General features: G+C 39.4%; 1 protein-coding gene and 2 long non-coding RNA genes across 9 annotated transcripts in view; 2 read left to right on the top strand and 1 right to left on the bottom strand.

Annotated features, from left to right (window-relative positions):
* The window catches only part of LOC310724627, a 4,196-nt gene extending 3,562 nt beyond the window's left edge, over positions 1-634 (top strand). The window contains exon 3 of the long non-coding RNA XR_014533107.1: positions 497-634. This is a non-coding gene — a long non-coding RNA (uncharacterized lncRNA). The remainder of the gene's footprint in view (positions 1-496) is intronic.
* wdr17 (WD repeat domain 17) overlaps positions 1-22,500 on the bottom strand; it is a 112,353-nt gene that overhangs the window by 65,909 nt on the left and 23,944 nt on the right. For 4 of the 7 annotated variants that reach the window (XM_083538600.1, XM_083538602.1, XM_083538596.1 and 1 more), the window contains exons 2-16: positions 21,100-21,228; positions 19,947-20,130; positions 19,232-19,462; positions 16,620-16,871; positions 15,259-15,381; positions 14,260-14,447; positions 13,914-14,082; positions 13,308-13,399; positions 12,813-12,895; positions 12,626-12,712; positions 10,500-10,664; positions 9,640-9,842; positions 9,397-9,546; positions 8,758-8,888; positions 8,548-8,673 (exon numbers count right to left, since the gene is read on the bottom strand). In XM_083538600.1, the coding sequence (XP_083394726.1) occupies positions 8,548-8,673; positions 8,758-8,888; positions 9,397-9,546; positions 9,640-9,842; positions 10,500-10,664; positions 12,626-12,712; positions 12,813-12,895; positions 13,308-13,399; positions 13,914-14,082; positions 14,260-14,447; positions 15,259-15,381; positions 16,620-16,871; positions 19,232-19,462; positions 19,947-20,130; positions 21,100-21,222 (2,307 nt within the window). In that variant the 5' untranslated portion in view covers positions 21,223-21,228. The remainder of the gene's footprint in view (positions 1-8,547; positions 8,674-8,757; positions 8,889-9,396; positions 9,547-9,639; positions 9,843-10,499; positions 10,665-12,625; positions 12,713-12,812; positions 12,896-13,307; positions 13,400-13,913; positions 14,083-14,259; positions 14,448-15,258; positions 15,382-16,619; positions 16,872-19,231; positions 19,463-19,946; positions 20,131-21,099; positions 21,229-22,500) is intronic. The other 3 variants (XM_083538601.1, XM_083538597.1, XM_083538599.1) reach the window with 1 other exon arrangement.
* The window catches only part of LOC310724644, a 190,345-nt gene that overhangs the window by 150,162 nt on the left and 17,683 nt on the right, over positions 1-22,500 (top strand). The window lies entirely within an intron of this gene.

Below are 22,500 nucleotides of genomic sequence, written 5' to 3'. Positions count from 1 at the left end.
CACTTAGCTACTTGTTGCTACAGTTACTTGCTAACAAAAACTTAAAACAACTAAGGCGTGTAATACATAGTTATAGTTTATGTATTTATAGTTACACATAGTTCAGTAGCAAGATAACCAAGGACTTAAGTGATCCGAGTAAATAAAGAAAATGATTCATTAATCATTAATATCTAGGGATTTAACCTGAATAAATACGGATTCACTCACCTCTAGTTGTTATCACGTGACTCGACGAGACATGATCATGACGTCCTAACTGGTTATAATCCCGGATTTCCCTTTTAGCACTCACAATATCACCATCCTTTTAAAATCTTTAGCGCGAACGCTCACTGTGCACCGATCCACTGCTCCATTGTAGCTAATGGCAAGGGGTTTAAACGAGTTTGCACCGGTTCCAAACGATCACAGATGCCCCACAATCGCCAACTCCTAGTTCCAAAAATGTCCATTTCCCTGCACCACTGTATATCCAGTATATGTTTTGTTTTAGATCTTCATTAAGAAGTCAACATGAAGACACTAGAAGAAATCGAGCAGTTGGAGCAGTCTCATTACGGTCGGCCCTCACCAAGGCATGGTCTCAAGTTGCTGTATTGGTTTGCTAAGAACTGTCTCTCTTTCAAGCAAAACAATGTCATGCTGTCACACTGTTATCCAAGTAAAGGACATTTTGGGTTTCACACATTTGAGAACAAATATGAAAGAAACGGTTATAAACTTTTGCCTGATGTGGCGCTTCCCTACTACGAAGTTGGCAATCTGAGCAAACCGGCTGCTGACCATCTTCCATCTTATGTCCGAGAGGATTATGCCGGCCTCCGAGACAGCAGCAACAAGGACCGCATCATAGTCAGCCTCAACAACAAGTGGCTTCATAGCATTTATGTGACTGAGCACAGTGATTGGTCAAGTTTTAACAAACAAGCAACCTACTGCATCAGCAAGCACCTCATTCGGATGATCAGGGATCTGACCTTAGAAGAGTTTCTTCTAAAAACTGGTTACTTGAAAGAGCACAAAAACACACATGGTCCTACAGAACTGAGGAACCAACTACCTTCAGTCTTCGCTCCACTAATAACCTCCATCAACATACAAGTACAAGACCTTCACAAGGCCGAATTACATTTAAGCTTGATAAAGAATAATACACACGGACACCATGAAGCTCCATCAAAATCCTCATCCTCTATTTGTACTCCAGCATCTTCATCTTCAAAAAACCAAGACCTTCACACTGAGGCCGAATTACCTTTAAGCTTGATTAAGAATAATACACAAGGACACCATGAAGCTCCATCAAAATCCTCATCCTCCATTTGTACTCCAGCAACTTCATCTTCAAAAAACCAAGACCTTCACCCTGAGGCCGAATTACCTTTAAGCTTGATAAAGAGTAATACACAAGGACACAATGAAGCTCCATCAAAATCCTCATCCTTCATTTGTACTCCAGCATCTACATCTTCAACAACCCAAGACCTTTACACTGAGGCCGAATCACCTTTTAGCTTGATAAATAATACACAAGGACACCATGAAGCTCTATCAAAATCCTCATCCTTCATTTGTACTCCAGCATCTACATCTTCTCCAAACCGAGACTTTCACACTAAAATTGAACTTCCTACAGACATCCAAACAATCTTCACCCTCACGCCATCTCCTTTTTTACAAATGAACTCTTTCTTCTGGGGGTTTTGTTTTCTTTTTCTGTTTTTGTTTTTTTTCTTTTTATGGACGGACGCTATGAAAGTGTTGACGATTATCGTTTTTCTATCTTCGTCATTTCGTTGGAAAAAACGCAACAAAACACAAATCTACGCTGTGACCACCAACGAATTTGGCCTGAACGTCAAATCTCCAAGGAACCAAAACCCTGATACGGGCCCTTCTCCAATTTCACAAATCAACTCTTACTTTTGTGTGTTTTATTTTCTTTGTCTTTTTATCTTTTTCTATTACTTCTGGGGGACAGTGATGCAGATATCTCTCATTGCTGCGTTTTTATTCCAGACACCTATCTCGAAGAAGAAATGTTGTGAAAACATGGTCCTACAGAACTGAGGAACCAACTACCTTCAGTCTTCGCTCCACTAATAACCTCCATCAACATACAAGTACAAGACCTTCACACTGAGGCCGAATTACCTTTAAGCTTGATAAAGAATAATACACAAGGACACCATGAAGCTCCATCAACATCTCCAGCACATACATCATCTTTAAACCGAGACTTTCACACTAGAATTGAACTTCCTGAAGACATCCAAACAATCTTCACCTTCATGCCATCTACTTTTTTAACAAATAAATATTTCTTCGGGGGGGTTTGTTTGCTCATTCTGTTTTTGTTTTTTTATTTGTATAGACAGACGCTATGAAAGTGTCGACGATTATCGTTTTTTTATCTTCGTCATTCCGTTGGAAAAAAACGCAACAAAACACAAATCCATGCTGTGACCACCAACGCATTTGGCCTGAACGTCAAATCTCCAAGGAACCAAAACCCTGATACGGGCCCTTCTCCAATTTTACAGATCAACTCTTTTTTTGGGTGTTTTATTTTCTTTGTCTTTTTATCTTTTTCTATGACTTCTGGGGGACAGTGATGCAGATATCTCTCATTGCTGCGTTTTTATTCCAGACACATATTTTGAAGAAGAAATGTTGTGAATGATGAGAACTTTGAATGCTGTGTTTCAAACTCCTCCTTTTTCATTATAGCTGGAAAAAAATCTCACTGGCATCCTCAGGTCAAGTCTTTATGGCATTCGGTCTTACATTATATCATTTGTACCACTGAGGAGATATGGGGCTAAGGGGCCCTACTCAGGGGCCCAGGAATGGCAGCTTGGTGTGGCTGGGATTTGAACTCATGACCTTTGGATCCGAAGTCTTAACCACTAAGCTACAACCTCCCACCTTAGATTAGTGCATAATACATAACACTCTAGATGGTTCCATTTAGGCTTTGGACTGAATGTATATAAACAGTTACCCACAATGCATTTGAACTACAACTGGCCCAAACAGTTCTGCACTCAAGTGTCCATCAGTGAAACAATGATGGAACTGTAATAATAATAATAATGATTTATTGTTTAGAGTCTGGTTCCTATGTCACTTTAGGTCACTAATTCATATTCCTTGGCAGTGTATATAAAATGTATATTCTTGATCTATATATTTTCAACAGTGTCCATTGTTAAAAGTGCTATATAAATAAAATTAAGATTAATTAAACATTACATCACACCTTTTTTTTCCAAGTCTGGTGGAAACGATGTGTACGAATATGAATACTGTCATTTCCTGGACTATTAAACGCACCCAAATATAAGCCACACCCACTGAATTTGACAAAGATTTTATTTTAAACATAAATACGCTGCACCTGTCTATAAGCCGCATGTCTACATTAAAACTAATGAACTTTACACAGGCTTTAACAAAAGACAGTGTCTGTTACACGGCTTGTATCTAAACAGTAGCCTACCAAGAAAGTCATTGTTCACTGTCTTCCTCCTTTCTTTCACAACTATTTCTCTCGAGAGTTTTTCTTTCGGCATCGTCGTGCGTTTAAAAATCACCATCGGTGAATCTTTTCTCCCGATGCCGTGCAGCTCAGAACACAGGTGAAGTGTGTTTTCATGCCCGGTTGTTTTCAGCGTGACGAATGATTCGCATTTCCTGTAGACAGTCCGAGTGAGCGGCAGGTCAAACATCAGAGGAACATCATCCATATTTATGATGTGGTGCGGCCCGATTCAGTGGGAGCGCATCTGATTTAATATAAAGACTTTCATTGGTTCACCTGAACCTGTTCTGCAATTTCATTGGTCTAATGTTATGGGGCTCAGTTTTTTGGCTTGAAGTTTGTGAAACCGGGAAAAACCCCGGAAAAATCTATATATTAGCCGCTTAATTTTTTAAGCCGTAGGGTTCAAAACGTAGGAAAAAAGAAGAGGCTTATAGTCCGGAAAATACGGTATACATTTTTCTGACCTGCCACACGTATTAATATGTAGCCCATGACTCGTCAAGTTGTGTAAAAACTACCGCTATACCATAATAACAAATACAAACTGTTACACCAAAGTAAACAAAATCTATAACATCACGTTATTTAATCAAACTGAGATTTAATATTCCTACACTACTGTATATGGACAAAAGTTTGGAGAAATCTAACCAAATGATTTGTGCTTTTTTTTTAAAACATTCCATTCCACATTTAGTCTCCATTTACAGCTACAATAACCTCCAAACATCTGAGAAGATGTTCCATTAGATTTTGTTTAGATGTGTGTGAGATTTATTGAGCTATAAGGTTGTTAGTAAAGTCAGGTACTGATGGAGGTGAGGTGCGGAGGACTGGGATCACGTTCCGAAGGGTTTATAGCTCTATAGCAGAAGATCTTCCACGAGAATATATCCATATAAAGCATATCTTAATAGGGTTTGTTTTACAACATCCACATCAACAACATCCAAAAGCATTTTGTACAATTGTGTGCCTCCAACTTTGTGGTAAAAGTTTGGAGAAGAAACTCATATGGCTGGAGAAAAAAAAAAAATAGGTGTCCCAATACTTTTTCCCCCAGACAGTTTCTGTCTCCTAGCAGCTGAGCACTCAGCATGAGGCGGACATCTTGAAGACCAGATGTAAATGTGGCTGCACCTGTTGCAAATGTTTGTGTTTGGTTGATTTAATGTTGCCAAGTACCCTGAAACTCCCCCTTTCAAACCTCATTATGGATCACTTTTCTTTTTCCTACAGCACGCAGATGAAGTCGTCTTTATTTTCTAAAGGTGAACCTCCATTCATCATGAAGGTAAATACTTTCATACACTTGCTGCGAAACTAGTTTTATTCCCAAATGTGCTTTTTTTTTTTTTTTTTTTTTTTTCTTTTTTGAATGCATTTCATCTTCAGTTGTTTAATGATTGTGGACATCGCAATACTGTGCTTTTATCTCTCTGCAGAATCCAAGCACTTTCCAACTTTATAATGTCTTTATCTCTGCAAAAAACCTGCTTTGAGACAAAGTCTATTATTAAAAGTGCAATACAAATAAAACAAATTGAACTGAATTGTGTTGAATTGAATCCTAGCAGATGAAAGAGGAACAGAAATGTGTGAAGGATGGAGAGTAACGTTTTATGTACAGTCAGATCAGTAGTACAGTCGAGTACAGTAACAAATGTTTTATATTATATTGTTATTATTATTTGTACTATTTATATTGTATTATTATGTTTGAGTGCAAAATACAGGCTTCACGTTGCATCTACATAAAAGTTCACATACATTGGAACAACCAACAGTAAACAACAGTTTAAGAGTCAAATGATATATATATAGAGTTACACTATTAATTCCAACAGTGAGTGTATATATATATATATATATTATTAGTTACATTGTTTTACTTTTTTTTTTTTTTTTTACATTTAAGGCATTTGGCAAATGCCCTTATAATGAGAGACTTACATTTCATTTATTCATACAACTTAGCAGCTATGGGGTTAAGGGCCTTGCTCAGGGGCCCAGGAGTGGCTGGGATTTGAATTCACAAACTTTAGATTTAAGATACCACCTCACCTGCGTTCTGAATATTCCTTCAATATTCAAGCACTAAATATTAAAAGGTGTGCATTGTAAGATCACACCCAATGTATGAAAAAAATATATATAAATAAAATATATATATATATATATATATATATATATATATATATATATATATATATATATATATATATATATATATATATATATACTTCACAATAAATCTTAGCTCGTATTTACCGTAATATTTACCGTAATATTAGGAATCATGTAAATATTACTGTATGTTATAATACTTGTGTAGAACATTTTAAAAAATACGTAAATAATGAATTCATGTCAAATGAATGATTGACAGCTGACAGGATCCAGCTGTGGTGGAACAGCGTTTTTTAGCAGTGCATTTTGCAGTAAATAATTCACCCACTAGAGGGTGCTGTGGTGCAATACTTAGCATTAAAGTGTACTTACATTTAATGAACACTGATCTATAAAAACGGCAAGAAAATTCTTTTTTTTTTTAACAATAAAATTCAGGAAAAGTTTCATTTTGGGCTAATTTTTATTGTAGAGTTGTACAGTTTAATCTTTCCTTCTTTCTTCTTTCCTTTCCTTCTTTTAAGTTGCTTCGTATCGTTTATGTGGCGATCTGTCAAGTTTTAATAAACAAGTCACCTACTGCCTCAGCAAGTGCCTCATTCTGACTATCAGAGGTTTGACTTTAGGGGAGTTTCTTCTGAAAACTGGGTACAAGAAACAGCAAGCAAACATTTTCCACACAATTCACATGAGTGTCCCCACATATGTATGTAAACCAGAACCCCCATGTTCAACTCATCCATTAACTTCCAGCTGCACACCAAATGCTTTATCTTTAACCTGGATCCCCTGTGTCCAACAACCATCTCATTATAACCAAACAACCTCGACCTGCACACCATCTGCATGTTCTTCAACCTCAATCACCAACATCCAACCCCCATATCATGATACCCAAACAACCTCAACCTGCACACCTGCTTCTTCTTCTTCAACCTCGTTCACCAATGTCCAACCAACATCTCAGGAAAACCAAACCATCTGCACCAGCACACCAACCATCTCACCCGAGAATCAAGACCTTGAATCATCCAAAGTTCCACAAATGAAATCTTCTGAAAAAAAAAACTAAAGACACACAAACATACCGATCCAGAATCATTAGTTTGGCAGGAGGTCATCATTGTATCATACTTTAGACCAGAGCTGGAGAAAGTAATGTGTGTTTTATATCATTTATTCAAGTAGATTCAGAGTTTCATCGTTCATCCCACATGCAAGAAAAAAATCATTGATTGGCCCAGTGGAATTTTTAAACTTTATATAATGATTGGTTAAACAGGCTCTGGTATTAACATCTATCTCGAGTGATCCAAACACAAGTCTAACATTTTAGTGGCCACCAGGAGGCGCAGTAACGGGGTGGTGCCCCCTGGTGGCCACTAATTTTAGTGAAATCAATATTTATTACTTCTTAAAATAATAATAATCAGGCAGAAGGAGTATTATTACCAACAACACTGCAGAACATCGCATATGAGTTACATGCAAGTTCCTCAGAATGTAAATCAGGGGGCTGGATCACAATGCATTGTGGAGACACATCATACCCCATTCACACCTGTGCTTATGCCTGATCATCAAGAACAGCCATTAATTCCAGATGTAAACAGAGTTATAGTTAAAGAAAAAATACTCAGAAAGTCTGTTTAAGTAACCTAATTAACATTCATTTAAATTAATTATACTAAATGCACAGCAGCAAAATCTGATCTTAAGTTAGGATTGTTAAATATTAGATCTCTCACGTCTATTATTCTTAAGAAGAATTATTTAAAAGGTCGAGCAAACATAAAAAAGAAAATGTGTTATGAGTGTTTGAATATGGCGATTCAAATGCACTGACGTTTATGTTTCCTAAACAGTCCTTGACAGGACTCTTGTTCACAGATTCATAAGTAACCTAATAAATCTGTGTTAACATATAATTATACACTATACAAAAAAAAAACCAAAAGTTACAACTATTTCAATTGTCAATTTTCCATCCAATTTTCCACATAAATCCAACATAAAACTTTAGAAGCTTCAGCATTAAGTTCAGTTAACGTGAATAAAGGAAAGAAATAAAAGACTGGATGACGCATAATTCAGTGTGAACGCTGGATCGTGATTGGCTGAAAAGAGTTGTGAATTCAGAACGCTCAGTTTAATCAGCATTCTGTGCTGCATATAAACTCCTGTAACCATAGTAACATCCAGTTTGCCGTAAAAACGACTCTTCGTAACATTTTAAAAGGACGCAGTGCCGCCTGCAGAAAGAGGATTGTCTTTATTACACTAACATGTTTCTCTGTTCTCCTTTACAGGCAGCAGCACCAGGAGTGATGACTTTTTCTTTTTTTTCCCTTTCCATTCTCTCAACCACACACAACCACACAGTAAAATTAAAAATACACACACACACACACACACATACACACACACACACACACACACACACACACACACACACACACACACACACACACACACACACACACACACACACACACACACACACACACACACACACACACACACACACACACACACACCCACCCACTCACTTTCATGCTCGCAGGGACTTTCAATAAATGTGTGAGCACTATATTGTTTCCGTGCCTACGTGTGTATGAGTGTGTGTGTGTATGAGTGTGTGTGTGTGTGTGTGTGTGTGTATGTGTGTGTGTGTGTGTATTTTTAATTTGACTAAAGACATTTCGGTACTTTATATGGCCACAGGAACCGAAACAACCTCAATTGAGTAACTGTAAACATCCAAAGCTATCAAACATGTTGAACTACATTAGTACATGTCTAATAAAAACCAGTACCAGAACACAAAACCAGTTTCCACTAGTGACTTCTATCCAATCATCACTCACCGTCTTGAAGCGAACAAGGTGTTTCATGTGCATGATCCCCTGGCCATAGTTCTGTGGTAGTAAACTGTCATCTTGCCCCTTGATCACAGCCACCAGGTCCCACAGGTTATGGCTCCCTCCTGGAGGCTGAAAAACAAAACACTCATATTATCCTTTTATACACAAATCATACATGAGCTAAAAAAAAAAAAGACGTTTGGATTTACTGACCGAGAAGCATTCGGAGAACCAGCGCAGCTTCTTTGTTCGTACATCAATGGATAGTTTGTCAAGTTCTTGCTTGATGTCTCTGGACACTTTACCACAGAGAAGAGGGGGAGCGCCAGGAACCATCGCCCGGTCTGTAACAAAAAAACCGCTAAGTTTCACTTCAAAAGTTTGTGGACACCTGACTATAAGATTGGTATGTGCTTTTTGAATGTCTAATTTCGCATTTAGTCTCCAATTTGCTGTAAGAATAAGCTCCACTTGTCTAGGAAGATGTTCCACTAGATTTTGGTGTGTGGTTTTTGGTTTTTGTGTTGTTAGTAAATTCAGGTAATGATGTAGGTGAGGTGAGGAGGGAATAGGGTTTAGAGCTCTATAGCAGAAGATCTTCCACTCCAACATCCCAATGCATATATATCTTCATGGAGCTGCCTTTGTGCACAGGGGCATCATTATGCTGGAACAGGTTTGGCTTTTCTAGTTCAAGTGAAGGAAGAATTTAATGCTACAGCATCCAAAAGAGTTCTACACAATTGTGTGCCTCTAACTTTATGGTAACAGTTTGGAGAAGAACCACATATCGTTGGAAAATTCAGGTTTAAACAACAGATGCTTCATTCACCACCATCCTAAGATCCTCACCTGTGTTTCCGATGATGTCGTCCCAGCTGTGTTCAGTCAGGATGTTGATTAGCAGTGGGGCGATGAGGGGCGTGAGAGACCACAGGCGTACAGTCGAATCCCTGGAGCAGGAAGCCATGGTGAAGGGGCGACTCGGATGGCAAGTCAGACCTAAAGTCAGTGATACACACACACACAGATCTACAGCTTTTACCACTGATCCTTTGCCAACATATGTTTAACAGTATGGACTGCATGAGGTACCGTAGACATCAGCTCCATGGTCATACACGGTGTCCAGGCAGGTCCCGTCCCTGGTGTCCCAAACGCGGATGGTGTAGTCCCAACTGCCCGATGTTAGCAGATACGGTACCTCCGAGTTCCACATCAGACCACGTACTGGAGCTGTGTGTCCACTCAGCACATTAATGCAGGCGTCCTGCGTGTAGTCCCAAATACGCACCGTCCTGGAACACACATGCACTTAGAAATTTACCCACAGCAAAGTTCTGGGTTCTGATTGGTCAGAATTGTTTTTGATTTCTCGATATATTTATTATAACACCGTCTGCAACGGCATAAAAGCTAACAACGTGATGCACTGATTTTTAAAAAGTGTACAATTGTGTATTTAAAACGATTTATTTATATATAATCATTAGCAGATGTAGTGATGCTTTTAATATTTATAAAGTGACCTATTAACGGTGACCAATATTTGATACGTATGTAGATCGATTTCTCCTCGCTAAACTGTTTCGCACGTTCTCTCAGCACCACTGCTGCTACATGAATATGGCGTATGACAACACTACAGAGACCGAGGCGTGGTTTTACGTCTGGGTAAGTTTTTTTTTTTTTTGCAGTAAAAAAGTGTGCTTTCGAAAATGTTCCGACTGTCTACCTAAACCAAAGAAATAAAGGTCAACTATCTGTACCATATTAAACTGTAAAGCATCATATTTTTCCATTGCACCGTGTTGCATTGAATTGCACTGTGATGAATCAAATCAAAATCAGATCGCACTATATATATATATATATATATATATATATATATATATATATATATATATATATATATATATATATATATATGCCAGTAATAATAATAAATGATTTACCCATCATCTGAGCCGCTGCACAGGATTCCCTCTCTGAGCGGAGACCAGCGCACATGGAACACTTTGGCCGTGTGTCCTGTGAACACCTTCAGCGGCTGATCTGAGCTTGTGGCCAAGTAGTAAACCCTTACGTTTTTATCTTCACATCCAGTGGCAATCATGTCTCTGAAACAAAACAAATAAAGCGAAGACGATAAGATCTAAATCCAAACCTGGCATTAACATTAACATTAACATCAGCTTGTGAGCAGTTTGAGGGAGTGAGGAAGATCTAATGAGCTTTGGAGTACCAAGTTCCTGGAGGTAATCTGGCACATTGTGTATACACCCAATATACAGTATGTAGTATGAATACTGAAATAAATATATATATTTATAGAGGTAAGGTCTGTATAAAAAGAAGGTTTAATGATCTCCAGAGATGAAACCGAACACTCCATGAGAACATGGGAAGAAGGAAAACACTGAATAGACAAACATACAGTATATTCCACATTAATCCTCATTTGCTGTTATAATTCTGATTCTTCCGAGATGTTCCACTAGATTTTGCTTGTGGAGATTTGTGCTCATTAACTCATGTTACAGTAAATAATGCTTGGTGAACGATTGCTAGCCGAAAAACAGCTACATACTGTAGATCGCTAGTTAATTAGCCAGTGTGGGGACACATACTGTACACACTCTACACACTGTACACAGACACAAATATGACTACTTATAAAATCAACATAAATATAAAACACAAAAGATGTACTGTAATTTTAAACCTTAAGAATATATTAGTTTTGTGTGTGTTAGTGACGGGCCGTTTAGAAACGATTCATTCATTTTGAACGAGTCTTTAATGTGACTCAAAAGAACGACCCGTCTCAAAAAGTGATTCTACAAGTTAATGAACAAAGTATCGCAAAATCTCCGTAGGTTACGTACAAGAATCAGATTTGAGTAGTTCATCTCATTAGTCCTCTGGTCTGTTCGTTCTTTTGTAACATGACTCCCATAGACGCTACACAATGTATTAGATCAGGTTTGTTTGATCCAAATCTTGACATTATTGTTACAATAATTATAAAAGTCTTGTGACAAATGAACTAACGGCACGAACCAGAAGATATGAGAGATGAAGCTGCTCGTTCTGTCTACCATCATTTGTCATTAGCTGCATTGCCGTATTTTCATTATTGAATTATAGTCAAAGTGTGTGTACTGTATGTAGATATGTTGGAGGATCTGCTTATTGAATATTTTATTTCTGATCAGAGAAACTATATTATCTAAATGACTCAACAACAACAAAAAAAAAGACTCATTTTGATATATGAGATTCAAAGAACCAAGTCACTAAAATGATTCAGTTTTCCAATCACTGGTGAGTGTAAATGTGTGTGTGTGTGTGTGTGTGTTTGTGTGTTTGTGTGTGTGTACTGTGCTGCTGGTGTGCAATTCTCCATGCATTCCCCTACTAGATGGTGCAGTTGTCAGTGTCAGAGAGTCAAACGGCTGTTAAACATGAATGATTTTCTAATGTTCTCATGACAGAATATAAGCTTTATGGTATATTTTGAGCTTTCACACGAACATGAGCTTTCCTGTATTTTAAATAAAAAAAAGAAATGTAAAATGCTGACCTGCATACACAAATAGGTTTTATTAGAGAGACTGGGTAGGTATGACTTTTTGTTTAGAGACAAGGGAGAGATGTGTGATTGAGATGGTTTGGACTGCAGAGGAGGTACATGTGTTATATAGTGTCAAAGAATGCTGACGATGGAGGTGGTACACAAGAGGGAAAAAGGAAGTCATTGCAGGAGGTTTTGGATGTGGTGGGGGAAGAAATGCAGGTGGTTGGTTTGATAGAGACAGATGTAGAAGACAGAGTGGTATGGAGACCCAGGACCAGTCTTAATAACTCATTTTCTAGACAAATGACATTCAGTAAGTGATGCAGAAGACGAGATAGAAGTGAGATATGTGAGAAGTGAGATAGAAGAACACACAGAGAGACAGAGGTTGGTGCATCTTATATAGTTGCAAATGTTATGGTGACTATGAGGAGAGTCAGTTAGCAGTGTAGAAATATTAAATGATAGACAGAAGATCAGACAAGACAGTGAAATACTCACTTGTTGTTCTGACTCCAGTCACAACCGAACACGGCTGCAGGGTGCTTATACTTATGCAGCACTTTACTATCAATGGTTCTGATGATACTGAAACCAGAAAAATTCTATAAGAAAAGTGATGAGCATCAATAGAATTAGGTCATTACATGCATGTGATTTTATTTAAGTAACAAAGTCAAAGATTTACCAAAACCCGTCTCCACTGCATGTGGCGATACGTTTCGAGTCTTTGTGACTCCAGGCGATGCAGAATATACCGTTCTTTCCATGCTGCATACACACACACACACACACACACACACACACACACACACACACACACACACACACACACACACACACACACACACAAAACCCCCACAATAATGTCAGAGAGCTCACCATCAGTGTGTGTTAATTACAGTGGACATGGTGTAGCATCTGACCCTGTTTCTTTATCACATTATAGAAAGTGAAAATGTATCTTGTGAGGTTGTGAGTTCAAATCTCACCCGTCCTCACTGGCCCTTTTCAGCAAGGCCTTTAACCCTTAACTGCTCAGATGTTTGTTTAAGATTATTGTAAATCACTCTGGTTAAAGGTTTCTGCCAAATGGCGTAAATGTAAATATATAAATCTATAAAGCATAATTGTACCCTACAATAGTTTCCAATGCCACATAGTTATGACGTACTTTCCGTACCTCGTTAAATCTCGTGATCATTTTGCCCTTTTTCACGTCCCAGATGAACGCTCCATTTCTCGACGTGGCCCCTGCTATGCAGTTCAGGTCTCCTTTGGGTAATTATCAAATACAATTACAGACTAAATACAACGTACTCAACAGAGACTTTTATCTGTCATAACAACAGCTTTTCAAAATTATAATCATAAAACAATCTGCATGTATATACACCGATCAGGCAGAGCATTATAACCACCTGCCTAATATTGTGCTGGTTCCCTTTTTCTGCAAAAACAGTTCTGACCCGTCGAGCATTAACAGCATGAACTTCTTCAGCAGTTTGAGCTACAGAAGCTCGTCTGTTGGATCGGATCACACGGACCAGCATTCGCTCCCCACTTGCATCAGTTACACTCGCCCATTTTTCCTGCTTTTAACACGTCAACTTTGAGGACAAATTGTTCATTTGCTGCCTAATAAATCCTACTCACTAACAGGTGCCATGATGAAGAGATAATCAGTGTTATTCACTTCACCGCTCGACTGATCGGTGTGTGTGTGTGTGTGTGTGTGTGTGTGTATATACTGTATATATAATACATTTATACACATTATGTAACTTACCAGGAGCCCAGGAGAGGGAGTAGATAACTCCTTCATTACCAGGCGACGTGTACACTGCCGTTAAAGTATTAATGTCCCACACTTTAATGGTTCCATCGAAGGAGGCTGTAGCGAGCAGGTTCGGGTCGTCGGGCTTAAACTTACAGTCAAATATGGTTTCTACATGACCCTTTGAAAAAAATGTTGAGAATTTATATTAGTGCTGGAAGTGTGTAAGACGCATGTGAAGAGAATGTGGATATAAAAATTGACAATATTTACAATAACTGCACACTTGGACACCTAAACAGGTGTAGAAGTACAATCACAAATTGATTCACGTTACATATTATCCCTTGACTCCTACCAGATCCCGGAGGAAATCCCATTTCTTCGCTCCCATGTCGTACAGGCCGACCCCTCCGTCCATGAAGCAGCAGACGGCGTGACCGGGGGGCAGCGAGAACGCCTGGTTCTGCGAGAGAGTAGGAGGAGGAACAGCCTCGCTCGTGGATGACATGTAGTGGTTCTTGGATGGGGAAATTGTACTAGAAACTAGAGATATAGAAACAGAGATTGGATTTAATTAGATAAGATTAGATTCTATCATTGATTAGATTCTATTATTATCATTGTGCAGAGCAGATGTACAGAACCAATGACATGCCAGAAGAGCAAATCCAGATTTTTAACAAAACTGATAGGTTTCCAAATATCATAAACTAACAATTATAAGAAAATTGTTAGTACTGAATAACTGTCTGGAACTGTACGTGTTGCAGGATAGGATTTAAAAAGCACCCCCTTTACAGAAACATTGGCACATAGTGGTGTACTGACTCCTAGGATCTACATTAGTATTGCACTTTATAAATATATGCATAGCGGAAATACACTAAATGGACATTAAAGTCATCTACTGATGTAGGTGAGGTGAGGAGGCCTGGGGTACAGTCAGCATTTACATTCTTTGTACAATAAGCTTGAGCTCAGAGCTCTATAGCAGAAGAACTTCCGCTCCAACCCATGAAAAAGCAGATCTTCATGAAGCTGGCTTTATGCACAGGGACATTATCATTCTAGAACAAATTTGGGTGTCCTAGTTCAATAAAAGAGAAGATTTCATGCCACCACATCCAAAGATGTCCTATACAATTGCGTTTCTCTAACTTTTTAGGAGGAACCACATAACAAAGTCAGATGTCTCAATACTTTTGTACATATAATGTATCTAAGGAGGTCTACAAAAATAAATAACCACAGGATACATGAGGCAGCCATCTTATATCCATATAATTAAAACGTGGTCACATAGATGTTAGCATACTACACAAATGCCATGACATACAAAAAAAATTAGACAGACCTTTCTTTGCTGGTGGAGAGTTTAACACGTGGAGAGCGTGGAAACCCATCTTCTTCAGTTTGAAATTGTCCAGCGGCGTCATCCTCGATACGTTCCACACTCTCAACACGCCAACCTGAGAGTCTTCACACACAGTAAAACAAATAGAATTTATTCATCAGGGTCAACAGAATTTATGCCAACTGGCAAAATGTCACAGTAATGTTCCATAATTTTGTTAAATTTCTTAATAGTTATTAATAAAACAATCTTAATAATCCTCGTTGCTCCTCTATTCTCCCTCTCTCTTTTTGTTTCATCAAGTTAAATGCTCCTGAGATACCAATGAGGAGTGCTCCTGTCCGTCTCTTCACTTCAGATCTGCCCAATTCATCCCAACACACTACCTCTGGATGGAGTTCTTTTTAATTGGAGACCACTCTGTGCAGCTAAGGATGGTTCCACATGAAATTACGGAGCAACTCAAGAACTTTGAAGATGAATTTGGACTGCAGTTAATATCAATAATTTACCACAATGGTTCAGGACCACTGTTTGCATGGACAGCTCAACATTTCAGCACCTATCACTGAACAGCACCACAACAATGATGGAACTGTAATGAATGGACAGTCGGTGTTGAGGTTAAGGACGGGTTTCCTTTTGAGTCTGGTTCCTCCTCATGCCATCTCAGGGAGGTTTTTTTTTTTTTTGGCACAGTCAGCACTTTCTCATTCATTAGGGATTAACTTATAATGAACAAACTTAGAGGCACTGAACATATACAGTGCAACTTCATAAGCACTCCATAATCTCTGTAAGGCTGCTTTGGGACAATGTCCATTGTAAAAATGTGCTCTACGGATAAAACGGTTCACAGCAAAACCTCTTTATTAGTTCAATAATAATCGATGTAGCTCTATGTTGTGTGATGTAGCACAAGGGTTCTGTAGAAACATTGTCTAATTTCACTGTGTACTTTGTCAGATGTATATGGTTGGAATGACAATCAAAGCTTGGCTTGACTTGACCTGATAAACCATTAGAGCTCTCAAACTTCCAGAATTTGTTCCATATTTAACTAGCTAAACCGACTAGCTACCGAAGTCTAACATACTAGCTTAAGTTAGCTATTTGGCAGCCTATTATTAATTTTATCCTACATTTAACAGTATGGAATTAGAGCTCAGCAAATTGAAGGATGTTCTCCATGGAAGCCATGCTTGTAGGGTAAAAAGTCATTAACGGATAAGGTTCTGCTAAATGGCTAATAAATATTTGAGAAAAAAATCAAGAAATTAATAAAAAGAACAGATGTGCAATGTGTGAGATTCTTAATAGAGACTTAATAGAGTGTGTATACAGCCATGTTTCTGTCTTACCTCCTGTAATGAACATCCCCGGGGCAGTAGGCACCCATGCCAGGCACTGGACGCATGCGGCTGCGCTCGGTAAACTGAAGGCAGTCACACACGACAGCGAATCAGAATCGAGCAGCCGGATGCCGTTGTGCATGTTAGCCACCAGCAGGTAGTCTGTACTCAGAGGGTCCCATTCCAGAGCAGTGACCGGATCTTCTTCATCCGTTCCCTCCAGAGACTCTGGACGCAGCACGTGCTTCTGATTCTTCAAGCCTGGATGGGACATTTACATTGTTAGCCAGGATTTTCTCCTGGGACTTTGATTAGAAAATGTTTGGTACAGGATATGTATGCGGTAACATAATGGGTGAATGAGTGAATGAGTGAGTGTTTATTCACTACATTGATAAAGGTTTGCGAAAATCTGCTCATAAGCATAGTGCTTTATAAGCATTCCACATTTGTTCTGATAATTCCCTCCACTCTTCTGGGAAGATGTTCCACTAGATTTTGTTGTGTGTTTATGGATATTTGTGTTCATCAGCCACAGGGGTATTATGAAAGGCAGGTACTGATGTAGGTGAGGAGACCTGGGGTGCAGTCAGCGTTCACATTTATCCCAAAAGTGTTCAGTAGGGATGAGATCAGAGCTCTATAGCAGCAAGATCTTCCTCTCCAAAGCATGTAAACCAGATCTTCAAGGAGCTCACTTTGTGCACAGGGGCCATACAGGAACAGGTTTCGATTTCCAAATTCAAGTAAACACAAAATTGTATTACAGTGCATCTAAACACGTCCTTGTGTGCCTTCTGCTTTGTGGTACCAGTTTGGAGAAGAACCACATAAAGCAGTGAAGGTCAGGTGTCCCAATATGTTTGTCGACATACAAACATCTTACATTTTAACTTAAGATTATTACTGTTACATTTTTCGTAGTATTTATTGCATGCATTATTGCCTAAGTGTGTGGAAACTGCAGGAATTTGGCAAATGTTTCTATTGGGATGAATAAAGTATACACATATACACTGATGATCTCTTCATCATGGCACCTGTTAGTGAATGGATTTATTTATTAGGCAACAAGTGAACATTTTGTGCTTAAAGTTGATGATAGAAGCAGGAAAAATGGGGAAGCGTAAGGTTTTGAGTGAGTTTGACAAATTGTGACGTCTAGACGTCTGGGACAGAGTGTCTCCAAAACTGCAGCTCTTTTGGGATGTTCCTGGTCTGCAGGGGTCAGTATCTATCTAAACTGCTCCGAAGAAGGAACAGTGGTGATCCAACGACAGGGTCATGTGCAGGCAAGGCTCAATTTAATAATGGGTTTGATGGGTCAGGAATGTTTTAGGGAGTTAACACTTATTTTTTTTAGATGGTCAAAATGTAAAAAAAAATGGAGTAAAAAACATTTATTATATTTCAGCTTGTTATAATGTTAAAGTTTTCTATTTATTACATTTCAAAACCAAAAACAATCCAGTTATAAGGTTAATTAACATAAATAAACAAACATAAAAAAACCTGTTCCACCTAGGGGCGGGGCTACAATGTCAACGTACATCATGTGCGACGTGTGTGACTTAAATAATATAAGCACAATTTGCATATGAAGGACAATAATGAATAAATGCACGTAAGAAGCAAAGGCTGGTCCGTGTGGTTCTGTAGCTGAAATTGCTGAAGAAGTTTATGCTGTTAATGACTGACGGGTCAAAACTGTTTTGGCAGCAAAAGGGGGACCAGCACAATATTAGGCACGTGGTCATAATGTTCCGCCTGGTTGGTGTATAAACACAGGACAGGAAACAGAAGCAGAGTTGAGATAACAGGCGATAGTCTGCGAGGCAAATAAAGTCTGCAAACCACATAGAGCAAAATGTAAACCGAAAGGCTTGTTATAGTGAAGGAAACTCACACTACACGGTGCCCTCTGGTGGCACGGTAGGGACATTACCCCTAGGATTGTTACGATATGCACTATATAGACAAAAGTTTGTGGACAGCTGACCTTGTTCTACATTTAGTCCCCATTTGCTGTTGTAATAACCTCCACTCTTCTGGGAAGAGGTTTTACTAGATTTGTGCAGCCAGGTAGTATAATCAGCTACTGATGAAGGTAAGATTAGGAGGCCTGGGGTGCATTAAGTGTTTTAATTCATCCCAAAGGTGTTCAGTAGGGTTTGAGGTCCAAGCTCTATAGCAGGAGATCTTCTACTCCAACCCATGTGCACTGGGGCATTGTCATGCTGGAACTGGTTTGGGGAAATATTCATGCCACCACATTTAAAGATGTCCTGTACAATTATGTGCCTCCAACTTTGTGGTTGGGAAAAGACAAGAATATGGCTGGAGAAGTCAGGTGTCTCAATAATTTTGATATAACCTCTACATTTATTTATCCAAGCCGCTATGGGGTTGAGGGTCTTCTTGCTCAAGGGACAAAGAGTGGTAGCTCACTGTGATTGGGATTTTAACTCATGACCTTTGGATCCATAGTCCAAGGTCTTAACCACGAAGTTAAAATCTCACCTACAGTTATATAATTGTATTAATAAAATGCAGCTATGAAGTTTTTTCAAAAAAGCAGTACATAAGTGAAAACGATGAAAGATTATAAAGTATTACGATACCAGGCTGAAAGATGGACAGACTCCCGTCCGTGTGCCCGAACACCACCTTGCCCTTCTTCATGGGATGCCAGCGGAACAGGCAGATATCTGACAGGAAGCTGTGAGCCTCTTTGTGCACAGTGACTCCAGAGTCCGGCCCTGAGACGGCCCACACGTACAGCGGGCCGCGGTGTGAGACGAACGCTACGCTGTCCGCCGTGTTCCAGCACCAGCTGATGGACGCAGGAATACCTGCAGAGAACCAGACACCATGCTCATAACTCCACTTCTACACTCCTACACACACAACATAGAGATGAAATATAACAAACCTACAGGATGTGTGTGTGTGTGTGTGTGTGTGTGTGTGTGTGTGTGTGTGTGTGTGTGTGTGTGTGTGTAAATAATTGTGTTTACATGTATATGTAGTTAAGAAATGGTTTGTTGTTTGTGTGTGGTGTGTGTGTGGGTTTAGAAGTGTGTGTGTGTATACATGAAGTACAGTAGTAAAGAAATGTGTGTGTGTGTGTGTGTGTGTGTGTGTGTGTGTGTGTGTGTGTGTGTGTGTGTGTGTGTGTGGTGGAGATTTAGAAATGCATGTGTGTTTGTAAGTGATGTAGTTAAGTAATACGTGTGTGTGCGTGTGTGTGTGTGTGTGTGTGTGTGTGTGTGTGTGTGTGTGTGTGTGTGCATGTGTACTATGAGTTTAGAAGTGTGTGTGTGTGTCTCTGCGTGCCTTTAGTATTGTCAAGGCGAGCGACGGCCTTCTGCTCGGCGACGTTCCAAATGATCAGCAGGTTGTCTGCGCTGGCGCTGGCGAACACCTCAGGGTTGTGTGGACACCAGGAGATGGCTGTGATGGTCTTCTTGTGCTCGGACATGATGGAACGCAGCTTAAACTCATTGTATCTGTGGTCCAGCTAGACGTGCAGCAAGAAGGAAATCACAGCAAGAAGATGAACATTTGAGAGTAACATGGATCTCTGCAGCTCTGCTGCTACATAAGGGTTTGATGAGAAGCATAGTGGGGGTTTGTAATACGGAGATCAGACGATAGGTCAGGAACTTAATTAGCTTTTTCCTCAATTGCTTCAGAGAATGTTCCTCACATGAACAGACTAGCAATACACTATTTAGCCAGGAGTATCTGGACACTTGATTTTCCAACCATATGTGGTTCTTTCCCAAACTGTTACCACATAGTTGAGAGCACAAAATTTTACAGGACGTCTTTGAATGTGGTAAAACTTTTCCCTTCACTTGAACTAGGAGACCCCAAACCTGTTCCAGCATGACAATGCTCCTGTGCACCTAGCCAGCTCCATGAAGAATACTGCATGCTTTACATGGATTGAAGTGGAAGACCTTGAGATGCCTGCTATAGAGCTCTAAGCTCAACCTCACTGAACACCTTCGGTATGAATTTGAACATTGACTGCACCCCAGGCCTTAGTAGGCTTCAGTACCTGACTTGACTTTCACCCTTGTGGCTGGAGGTATCTACACAAGCACACTTCAAAATTTAGTGGAACATCTCACAACAAAAGAGTGGAGGTCATTCTAACAGCAAATCAAAAACTAAATATTGAATGGGATGTTCAGAAAGATCTCAGGTGTCCACAAACCTTTGTCCATATAGTGTATGAGGAACCAAATGTATAGCAACCACATATAGCTGAAAAAGTCAGGTGACCAATTACTTTTGTCCACAGTGTATCACGTGCGTAACTTATTTAATTAAAGTAATCTTGTGTCATTTTTTTTGTATCAAAAATGGATATCTCCTATGGCTGCCCAATATTTTATGGCTAGTCTGAACTAGCATACATTTAAATACAACACAGATTTCAAGATTTGTTGAGGGACGGGTGAACATTCGCAGTGTTTACCTGGTAGACGTAGATAGCGAGTGTAGCGCAGTAAGCGAACCTGTCTCCACTGGCTGCACACACATCTTTATTCCACGGCTGACATCCAGCAGCTAGCAGTCCCACCTGCTTCACCTGAGACATCTTGACCTGGCAACAGAGCAACCAACAGTGTCACTTAAAAGGTTCTTCAACACATTCGCAAACTGTTTTTGTGATTATAAAGGCAATGAGCCCATGCAGTAGTGGCAGGAACATATAAAGCGTAGTGGTATCTCAGTGGTTAAAACATTCAACCAATAATTGGAATGTTGTGAGTTCAAATCCCAGCAATAACAATATTAAATGCTCGGCTGATTTTTGGGAACTGCTAGATCTTTGAACAAGACACTTGCATCTCAGCTGCTCAGTTGTATTACTGATATCATAGAGAGGTGGAAGTTTAATGTTTAAGGCATTAGACTCTGGATCAGAAGGTCACAAGTCACTGCTGAGCACTTGAGCAAGGCCCTTAACCCTCAACTGCTCAGTTGTAAACCACTCTGGATACAGATGCTTGCTGAATATCACAGTGGTGGATGAAGTACACAAACTTGGACTTAAGAAGTGGTTGCTCAATGGTCAACATTTTGGACTTCCTATCGGAATCCCAATACAACCAAGTTTAAATCCAAGCCCTGCCAAGTTGCCTCTTCTGGGCCCTTGAGCAAGACCCTTGAGTTGTATAAATAAATTCACTTTAAATCGCTCTAAATAAGGGCTTTTGCCAAATGCCATAAATGTCATCCACCATTGTATAAAGGAGAAGAGTTAGATCTGATATTTTCACATGGGATATAGAGGTTATAACCTTGATGTCCCTCCTTAATAAGGGCATCTGTCAGATGCCGTAATTGTAATGTTCATGTCAAACCAAAACTAACTGCTCAAATGAATCTTGAATCTTCTTCTTTCGGCTTCTCCCATTAGGGGTCACCAGAGCGGATCATCAGTCTCCATACCCCTCTGTCCTCTACATCTGCCTCTTTCACACCAACTACCTGCATGTCTTCCCTCACCACATCCATAAACCTCCTACTTGGTCTTCCTCTTTTTTTCTCCTTCTTGGTGGCTCCATCCTCATCATTGCTAATTGGCCTATCAAAGCTAGTACGAAGTCAAGCACCGGACACGTGACAACTCAAACAACCCCCTTCCATGCTAATCAATACATAACGCCATTTATCTCTCACTTGTTAGTTGTATAAAAAGGTGGGATTAGATCCAATATATAGTGGTGTGGTTTATGATCTAATATCCAAGCAGAATCCACTTCTTTATTATCATGATGTTTGATTTCTCTCCTTTTGCTTTCATTCCAGTATTTTAGTGATACAACAACGTACATAAATGCTAGATAGGCCACATATATGTGACACAAGG

The sequence above is a fragment of the Silurus aristotelis genome (assembly GCF_946808225.1).
Source record: "Silurus aristotelis genome assembly, chromosome: 4".
NCBI lineage: Eukaryota > Metazoa > Chordata > Actinopteri > Siluriformes > Siluridae > Silurus > Silurus aristotelis.
This window is presented reverse-complemented; position numbering and strand designations above follow the sequence as displayed.